At 38.8% G+C, this 10,241-nt stretch overlaps 2 protein-coding genes across 5 annotated transcripts in view; one reads left to right on the top strand and one right to left on the bottom strand.

Moving 5' to 3' along the window:
* The first annotated feature begins 1,457 nt into the window (after positions 1-1,457).
* Positions 1,458-10,241, top strand: part of LOC109960353 (WD repeat-containing protein 49) — a 34,161-nt gene continuing 25,377 nt past the window's right edge. The window contains exons 1-9 of one of the 4 annotated variants that reach the window (XM_020600393.1): positions 1,462-1,823; positions 2,688-2,766; positions 2,899-2,956; positions 4,330-4,444; positions 4,668-4,976; positions 5,944-6,117; positions 6,758-6,838; positions 7,015-7,107; positions 7,251-7,422. In XM_020600393.1, coding sequence (XP_020456049.1) covers positions 4,364-4,444; positions 4,668-4,976; positions 5,944-6,117; positions 6,758-6,838; positions 7,015-7,107; positions 7,251-7,422 — 910 coding nt within the window. In that variant the 5' untranslated portion in view covers positions 1,462-1,823; positions 2,688-2,766; positions 2,899-2,956; positions 4,330-4,363. Of the gene's footprint in view, positions 1,824-2,687; positions 4,445-4,667; positions 4,977-5,943; positions 6,118-6,757; positions 6,839-7,014; positions 7,108-7,250; positions 7,423-10,241 lie in introns of all 4 variants that reach the window. The other 3 variants (XM_020600392.1, XM_020600391.1, XR_002274982.1) reach the window with 3 other exon arrangements.
* Positions 8,501-10,066, bottom strand: LOC109960354 (zinc finger RNA-binding protein-like). The gene is made up of 2 exons (XM_020600394.1): positions 9,746-10,066; positions 8,501-9,298 (listed from the first exon to the last, which is right to left on the bottom strand). The coding sequence occupies exons 1-2, from the start codon at positions 9,791-9,793 to the stop codon at positions 9,116-9,118; spliced, it is 231 nt and encodes a 76-aa protein (XP_020456050.1). The 5' UTR covers positions 9,794-10,066; the 3' UTR covers positions 8,501-9,115.

Genomic DNA, 10,241 nt, shown 5'->3' with positions numbered 1-10,241 from the left:
TTGTTCACTGGCGTATTTCTCTTGTTTCCCCATAAAGTGACAGACAAATTAAAGGAAGGAGCAGAATAAATGTTTGGTTCCTTCCGGGATGACAGCGCACCTGTCCATAGGGCACGAGGGGTCACTGATTGGTTTGATGACCACCATCTTAAAAACCCCAAATGAGGGAATACCTTTTGGAAGAACCGTGTTCAGTAGAATCCAGATACTTGTTGAATCAATGCCAAAGTGCACTGAAGCTGTTCTGGTGGCCCAGCACCTTCCTGAGACACTTCGTTTCTCCTTTCATTTGTCACTTGTCTCTAGATGCTAGACTAATGGGCTTAAAACATTTCTACAGCTATGTAGATGTCAAGGAATTTGAAGCAGAAAATTGAAATGGAGGTCACATTGTAACCTTTACACAAAAATATTTGATGAATATATTTTTTTTTTTTGTTTTCACTCTTTGTGGCCATGACATTGTTTCTTCAACCAAATCTGAAATAAAGGGACCAGATATTTTTTCAAATCAGTTCTTTAAACAAGAGTCACGAATATGTGGTGTTTATTGCTAGTAAATGAGTTCTAGCATTTGGGAAGGATTTTCAAAACTGGGTCTTCCTTCAGAATTGCATTGTTGTATGAAAGTGCTCCGTTCCTGCCGAGTTGTTCTTGCTGTCTCTTTTTTTTTTTTTTGACTGCACCTCTTTCCTTCCAGAGCTAAGATTCATCCTAATTTCCCATTCCAACAACTTCATTCTTCTTCTTGTATGAGTGGATTTTCCATGGTGGATTTGTGGTGCGCTATTCTGGGCTCTGTACTGGTTCCTACTTGCACCACTGTAATCCAATTGTGCTAGTGTTAATTTTTAAAGCTCTATTATTGAAATTGCTGAGACCTAATTTTCTGATCCTGTCACTGTTGATGACTGCCATAATCAGCTAATTCAAGTTATTCCAGGCCATTAAGTCTCACGCAGCAATTGGCTGTGGTCACTGAAGCAGCAGGGAGAAAGGGAAATGATAATATCTGGACTGGATGTAAAGCTTTTGTGGGTATTCATGCTTGCACTCATACAGGCAGTCTATTTGTTTCAGTTTAACAGATCCCGAAGAGACTTTTGTCTTCCTTTGTTGAGTGTGTGTGTGTGTGTAGCTACAACTGGCCCAGAAGCTGCCCTCTCAAAGGCATTTGGATAGCACCATAAAGCGCTATGTATTATCTGTGTTCGGGTTCACATCAGTTTCTTTTAGTTGTTTCACTATTATGAGTGGCAATAGAATACTAATGTTTTTGTGAACTGCATTGCTGTAGCTATGGTGTGTGTCTGCATAGAGAGTAATTGTTTCTCCAACAGATTATCTTCTCTCCAGTGCCTAATCTGTGAATAGAAGGAACACACACACACTGTGGTACATACAAACGATAGGGCCCAGACACACAAACACAACTCTTTTTGAGTACTTGGTTGCCAGGAAACTTAGCTTGACTCTTTGAGAGTGACGGATAATAAAAGCAAAGACTTGTGTGTAAGTGTGTGTGGCCTCTGCCACTGCCTGGGCTAGTTGGGGGGCAGTTACTTAACTCTTTGTGGGTGTGTGCGTTGCAGGGCTGTTAGTGGTGATTACTCCTCAGGCATCGCTGGCTTGGACAAACCTCTGCACACTAAGCTCGGGCTCCTGAAACCAGCTGAGCCTCTTCTGGCCAAGACAAACCAGCTATAGGCTGAGGATTTGTTTGAAATGTCATGGATTTAAAGAAAAAACATGTTTCAGCGTCTTAAAAGTATAGGGACTCTGAGGCAGTGTGCTGTGGACTGAGGATGAAATTAAACACCTTGGTAAGTTTGAATTGATTTACTTAACTGTATGGAATGCTGCTTGACGCAAATGTTTACACTGATCATTGTGACCACTGACAGTTGGTGTGTGGGGTATTTTAGGTAGCAAGTGAGCACTCAGTCCTCAAAGTTGGTGTGTTAGAAGCAGGATAAACAGGCAACCATAAGGATCTGAGTGAATTTGACAAGAGCCAAACTGGGTCAGAGCATCTCCCAGACTGCAGGTCTTGTTGGGTGTTCTTGGTCTGCAGTGGTCAGTACCTACCAACAGTGTCTAAGGAAGAACAAGCAGTGAACCGGCGACAGGGTCATTGACGCTCAAGGCTCACTGATGATGATATTGACCTACTGTAGATTAAACTTTTAAATTTCATTCATCCTTTTCAAAAGATTCCATTTAGTTAGAATCTTTGTTTAAATGGCTGAAATGAGATACTGTACACTGGTCTATATGAAGAGAAGCGGTTATAGTGGTGATATCACAGCTGGAGTGGGGAGGCTGTTGAATTTGTCTAAAGAAGTGTCTTATTTTTCCTCATGACCAAAGTTTTCACTCCTTTTTACAAAAGTTTTTCGCTGAATGGTCGACACATTCGTGTTCTTCCTGACACTAGAACTATGGAAGCAAACAGATTCACAGAAGGTGCACAGTGAGCTGCAGAGCGAAATGCCTACCAATCGCTGCACTGACTTCTATGTACACAGTATTAGACAGGTGGTCATTATGTTTCAGGTGATTGATGTACACTTGAGAGGTACATATAACTTAACAGTGATGTTGCCAGCCTAATATTATGCAGTTACAGCCTAGCACTGAGACAGTTTGACTGCATTTGGTGATACTCTAACTGTAATAAATCCTAGGTTGAAATCCAGCTGTGACAATTTTGAGAGCACTGACAGTACCTCAAGCGGCCATCAATGAACACGAGAGGCAACTCTGGTAAGTGGGTTTTGTTTGCCAATGGATTTGACAGCACTATACTACATTTGTTGTTTTTCTATTGAACTGTCTTGAAACATTTCATTCATTCATTCATTTTATTCAATCAATCCATCATAAACTTTATTGCAGAGTCTGTTAAAATACAAGCAGTTTGACTTTACCTCCTAACAGCCCACCCCAAAAACCAGTAAGTCTCTTTTTAACTATAGCATCTCACCATAAGCTAAATTATTACAGGTTGACATTTTAACTTTTAAAGTATGTTTAAGAAACTTCATATGTAATTTTTCCAATGCATTGACCTTTTCAAATCCCCATACTTCACATGTGTCTAACATAACTGGTATTGATAACCTATCAAGAAGATTCAGCCTGATGTCTACCAGTAAAGTGTTTTGCATTTACTCATAACAGCAAACATAGGTCTAGAGGCTTGATTATACTGCTCCTGGATAGCAGACTTAAATGAACCATTATAATTCATTATTACACCCAAGTATTTCAAACAATGAACAGTCTCTAAATTTTCTCTATCATATTACACAACTGAAAGCAGTTCTCTCAGCACTTAAAAGAATTGTACAACAATATTTATAATGCATCAGCTAAAACTATGGGCTAATTTTTGTGTTTGTTTTAAGAAAGTGTGCCCAAGTAATCACATAAAGACTGCTTGCTACAAAATAAAAACCAGAATGAGGTTGATTAAAAAGTTATCACACTCATAAACAAACTGTCCCCAACGTATTCACAATTCTTTTCATTTATTACTGTAGCATAAACGTATCTGTTGCGGACTATTTGTTGTCAATGATCTAAATAAAAGGTTGAGAAAGTATCATAACAAATCATCATTATTAAACAGATAATAGCTTCAACAAATCATGGATGTTTGCTTTAATTACACACCCTAAATCTCAGCTCAGTTTGTTGCCACTTCCAATGAATAGGTCTCATAAATGTTTATGTCAAGCTAAAAAGGAAACAGATTGTTTTCTGTCCTCTGCTGCCCTGTGTGTGTGTGTGTGTGTGTGTGTGTGTGTGTGTGCGTTTGTAGTGTTTTCATCATTTCACATTTTTCTCGTAGACCTCAAAGGCACCTTTAAAGCACAGTACAGGCCAATCCTACCTTTTATGCATGCTATTATTCATGCTGCTCATCTACCTGACATCTTTTATTTCACATTACTTGACTTAACAGAGAGTTGACATGCTTTGGCAGCCTGTTGCCTCCTTGAAACCTAATTTGGGGACCTGTTCGCCCCCCTTCAAAATCCACTGTGCTAGGGGGAAATTTTTGTTGAAAATGAAAGATCTTTGCCGTTCAACACAGGCATGTTGGGATAGACTGAAAAGAGCCAGCAAAAGAAGTTTCTTGCTGCTGTGACTCCACTGTATGATTGTGATGACATGACACTCCACCATGAAACACACATGGGAGCAGAGAACATCATGTTTCATCATGTACCACCTAGAAATGTTGGGAATCTATTGTCTGACTGTGAGTCTTCAGCACAGACCTACATACACATGCTTTACCTTCCTGACCTTGACTGATAGGAAGGTGATTGATTGACAAATTTGAGCTTTCACTATGGAAACAAGGAGGGAGGTGGTGCAGCTTGAAAGCAGGATGAACGCTGAGGACTATAGAAAGCTACAGAGCCTTTTCCTGGTAAGTAAGTCAGTTTATTAATAGCTTCATATTATAGTACCTTTAATTCACATGGGACCCCCTTACAGAAGAAAGGTGTAATTTATGCTGTACCTGAGAGTATCATCCTATAGTACTACACCCCTAGGTCTCATAAGAAATGCTTTACAAACACTAGAGCAGTCTGCAGCACAAGATGCTCATCTGTGTGCTGACATGTGCAGTGTCTCATAATCCTGTCCAGGACTCCTCCGGGGCATCTCGCTATTTATCCAGAACCGAATTCATCAACCTGGCTTGGTCTTCAGTAGGTCGCGGCTCCAGGGAGGAATATGGCCTCCTGTTCGACAGTGTGGCTGCCACTCAGGACAACCACGGCCTACTTCTGGATGTTGATGCCATGAAGGAAGAAGGACGTGTTGACTGGGGAGGCCTGTGTTCCTTTCTACTGCAGGAACTTTCTGATAAAATAAAAAACAGCAGGACCAGTAGTGTGCCTTGCTGGAAGCCACCACGCACCCTGACCTGTCCACATCGAGACCCAGTTCAAAAGGTAAAAGGTCACTGACCTCTATGCTATGAAGGTTAGGGAATATTCCCTATTTTAAACACATGATCCATTGCAGCATGTTATCTGGAAAACACTTTGACATTGACTAACTGGAGAGTCCAGACCTGCTGAGTGGATAGAATTTCACATTATTAAACACTGAGTGAGGAAATGCTCAAAAGTATTAGGGTCTTGCTCATCAAAATGGCACACCTCTTTTGAGATAAATGGCTCTGGACTCCTTTAAGTTCAACATCTATCAATTAATATGTAAATGAAGCAGTGGGTATAAAGTGCCTACTGCTGTGGATAAAGTGATGGCTCACCACTTTAATCTTTCAATCCTGAGAATGTCAAAACATCAGAATGTTGTGTCAGTTGTTTTGCAAGTGCCTGGAAGGCTTTAACTACTATGGCTTAGATCAGACAGACTAATGTCTCATAGCAAACTCTAACTTCTATCAGTAAAGCAAGGCATATGCTTAAAGCTGCACTAATGAATATGTTTATGAAACACTAAATAAAATGACAAATAAAGTACTAATAAACATTTTCTTTCATTAAAGATATTTGATGTCTCTCTCTCATCACACAGTCAGATCCAGCTTTTTTTTCCTGTAGCTCCCAGTTTAGTTTTTTCAGCCAATAAAATCTTATCATTCATTAATCCTCTTTGTTTTTATTGGTTTTAGCACAGGAGAACATGGCCCTGCTCATTTCTAGTCACTTGAATCCAAACACTAAACGATTTAGGGAGCAGCTCATTTTTAATGGGGTTATTCTAGTGTAGTTTTATGGCTATAGAGCAGTCAGCTAGGAGGGGAAATACAAGATAGATGAAATGTTTTGAGTTTCATTTTAAAAGCTATACCAACCTTTTTACTAATTAACATCATGTTAAAATGTTAAAAACTCCATTAAAAATGCTTTAAAGCTGCTGTTTCACATATTTGTCCTCTGGTCTCCCCAGGTGTTGTACCTGCAGAGCTCAGGTCAGTATCTGACCGTGAGTAAAGGAGGAGCAGTGGGGCTGCGGGATGAAGAGGGCATGTCCCTTCTGCACACATATCAGCTGCAGAACAGCACAGTGGCACCCAAAGACCTGTGGGTCACAGACATGGTGCTGCTGCACAACATCCACAAGGTTGAAAGTGTCATAACTAACAGCTGATCAGTCAGTCAGCTCATTGATTACTGAGTCATTCCATGAAAAATGTAGTTTGGACCTTGGAATTTTAAGATTTTTTTTTTATCATAATCAAAGATAAAATTTTTTATTTCAGAGCAAGAAGGATACGTTACCAGCAATAAAACATATTTTCCAGTATTCATTGTGTGTTACTGCACATGAATGTGAGAAATGGTCAGAACAGACATGAAAAAATGACTATAACTGAAAACCATTAAAAACAAGTGCAACTTTATTATTCAGTTTTATTTGTTGTTATTCATGCTAACAAGCACAGTTGAATGTCTTCAGCCGCTGAAAACAATAATGACAATTTTATGCCGTCTTGTTTTTGCTTTTAAATGTTGGGCACACAAAATGAACAGTTTCTGTGGAATGACCCTATCAGTGCCATGTCTGTTCATGGGGACACACAACAGCATTTGTTAAACTATTGATTTAAGGGTGACAGATTTGATCCAGTTGTGTAACACACATGAAGAGGTTTTAGTTCAGTTTGTCAAGGATGTTGTCAAAACATTATTACATCATATTGATGAGTTTAATCACTGCTTAGCTGCCTGTTTTTCTGTTTCATTAATCTTCTTTTTCTCAGATAGCTGTGTCATTTACAAGTAAGGAGTTGTGTTTTTATGACACACTGTCTAAAGACTTCAGCTGCAAGTATAAACTCCAGGTAACAGCTATAGCTGCAGTCCTCTTCTGAAATAAAGGACAATATTCTGTATAACAATATATATTCTAATCATTTGCCACTACGTTTGTACTCTCACTGAGCAAATAAAGTAAATATATCCAGAGAAAGGTGTCAGTGGATATGGAATATAACACAGCATTTCCTCTCTACTCAAGGGTTTGAAGTTTACTCCCTGGTGTCTAGACTACTGGGTGGACCCCACTAACCCAGACCGGGCCATCCTCTCCATAGGTGACGTTGGAGGACAGGTGATGAAAAGAATGAGAACAGAAAAGAAATATAAGTCAGAAAGAATAATAAAGAGAAGTAGGAGGGAGGCACAGCAGAGCCAAGTGCCTTCATGTCCTCATCAGTGCCACTGATCTATCTGCTTGTGTGTGTGCTATCTCAGGTCAGTGCTGTATATTTTAACTCAGCCCAGATCTCTCTGTTTGAGAGACTCAGCCTGAGGATGGACTCAGATTCAGCAGACATTATTCTATGGGATGAGCTGGTCAAAGGGAAACATCACTCGTGTTACACTGTGACACACCAAGCACACACGCCAGCCTGGGTCAGAAAAGGTAGGAAAGACAAGCACACACTCTGCATATTTATCTTATATGTTCCATTATGAGACAAAGACAGATAAAAACCTCTCTTTCAGTCTCTTTTTAATGATAACCCATTGAACTTGTACAAACACACTCTCTCAACCCAAATGTCTCTGCTTTACACATGGACTACTTAATGGATAAGGCTGACCATTTTCTTTATCAATAGTGTTTTCATAAATCTTCATACAGGCACTAAAACTAACAATGTATTGCCTTTACTCATGGTTAATGCCTGAAAGCTGTCTGTCCTGGATTAGCTTGTTTGTCTGTGGATAGATCTCCTTTCTTATTCAGAAACAATTAACAATACACCAGGGAACCACACCGCTGGCTTGGGTGACATGTATTTTCATTACAAACCCCCAAGCTCTGAGCGGCCATATTTTCCTGAAGTTAGCATTAGTCAGAGTCAACTGCACAAGTTCTCTGCTTTGTTTATGTTTCACTAGCTCCTCATGCTCGGGTCTGGGGTTTGCTAATGAAGAAGTATGCCATCCAGTGCAGCAGCATTTTTGACTGATGTGTTTTTAATTGTTTTTGAACAGCAACATAGGTCTATGGCACAGATGTACAGTAAAAGCTGATCCACATTGAGACAGTGATTGAATATTAACTGTGAATAGAGACGTTTCACTGCTGGTTTTAGTTTTTGTATGGAGATTGTTGATTTTGATTTGATTTATTCTTTCAAACATGTCAACACACATAATTTCACACATATCCACAAATGCATTATCAATTTGCTTATACCTAGTACATGCTTGAACGGAGTAGGAAGAAGTTAGACTTATCCAGTCCTACCCCATGGCATCATCTTACCATCATTGGTTTGCAAGCAGTATCTCTACATAAATAATTCTCTTCTACACCACACAAGTAATATACTAAAAAATTACAACAGAGTGTTAACAATCTTACATAATTACATTCTTAAATAATTATCTTCTACACCACACAAGTAGAATTATTACATAGTGTTAACATTCATACCCCACACCCACAATGTTCCATCTAATTTATCATTGAGCCTGGTCTTTTCTTAACTTCATTACTAACAAAGATCTATCAACAGTTAAAGTTCTTCGGAATCATTGTGCAATGCCCCACAGGTCTCTTACTTTAAGTGTAGGTTAACACTGACACATAACACCACAGCATCAAACATCAACTGCATTAAGCATAGTACTTAATATAAAAAAAAAAAAAAAACTGTTGGTCAAATAAATGCTTCACAAATAAAAGATTAGCACTGAAATGCAGCTATACAGATGAAGGCATTGACATTTATAATTGCTTTTCCTCTTGTTCCACAGTACAGATGAGACTAGCTCCATTTTGATTCAATAATCTCACCTACCCCCAAAACTTAAATTCAGACAGAACATGGCTGAAACTAGAGCAGCAACTTGTGAAGCCACTTTTACCAACACTTCAATTTAAGAAGCACACTAGGTAAAAACAGCTTTATATAACACAGAAAGGTCTGAACAACTTTCTACAAAGAAATCTACAACTAAAACAGTAGACAAATTAACTGCAATTACCCATGTATACATGTGGTTACAAAAAGAAAAGAAGCCAGTAGTACACAGGAGAAAGCGCATACAGCATGTTAGTACATTTTAGTATTTAGAACGCCTTTTATTAATAATGGTGATGTTTAGAAACTATCATAATCCTTCTTGTCTTTCTTGCCTTCACCCTCGAAGCTGTCTGTCCCATCACTGTTGTCACGGCGACGCTTGCGACTGTTGCGGATGTTGAAACGAGCATTCATCTGCGGCAGAGGGTCCATACCCAGAACTTTATGGATCTGACGAAATGCCAGCAACCTCAGAGCAAACTGTATAGAAATAAATAAAGAACATTTGAAAATTACTCCATAAGCTAAGACAGCCACAGAAAACCTTCCACTTGAGGGCATTTTGTATTTATGAAGAGATCCAACTAAAAGATTTACACAAATCATTCTAAAAGACCTGAAAAAAATGAACAAAAAAAACCCCACACAAATTCACATTGGATGTTAATGTAACATCTTGATGCCAATTAACAGATGGTTATAATTAATGATATTGTAAAGGTACAAGAGACAGTGACCACTGGCACTGAAGAAAATCATTAAAATCTAAATTCACTTCCTTTCTTATATTTAACTATGAAGTTTGGTTTATCTGTTTTTCTAAGCATTTCTCTGATTTAAAATATTCACCACCTGAAGCATTGTTCAATCTAATTTTGTCAAGTCTCAATCAGCTTGATAGTTTATGTATAATTCAAGAGCTTGTACTTGGGCACTTGAGGTAATATCCTCTCTCTGTTGCTCCCCCATAGGCATTAGTGTGTCCACAGGCTTCTTTTCGCAAGGATCTACCAATCCTGGCCCACCTGTTTAAGGAGATAAAACAATATTAGCTGATGCTTAGAGAGTCCTCGGCATCAATACAGTGGAAGTCTATGACAATAAATGATTTGGAAAGTAGAATATTCACAGTCTCAAGATTTTGCAGTAAACACTGGACCATGTTGAAAGCAAGCTTAATTTATGAATTCACAGGCTGAATTACGGTACACAGATTTGACTATGAATTACAGAGAAACAGGGTGGTCTATCATAACCAGTCCCCTGGAGCAACAAGAGAATTATGATATTAAAACTTTTGAAAGAAAGTCACCTGATGCTTCTAGAAAAGATTTGTTTTTGGCCGCTCTTTCCAAAAGTGGCAGTCATAAACCAAAAATACTGGTAGATGATCACTAATATCATTTATAAGTAATCCACTTGT

This window comes from Monopterus albus, unplaced genomic scaffold (assembly GCF_001952655.1).
Source record: "Monopterus albus unplaced genomic scaffold, M_albus_1.0 scaffold46.1, whole genome shotgun sequence".
In the NCBI taxonomy this organism is placed as follows: Eukaryota; Metazoa; Chordata; class Actinopteri; order Synbranchiformes; family Synbranchidae; genus Monopterus; species Monopterus albus.
This window is presented reverse-complemented; position numbering and strand designations above follow the sequence as displayed.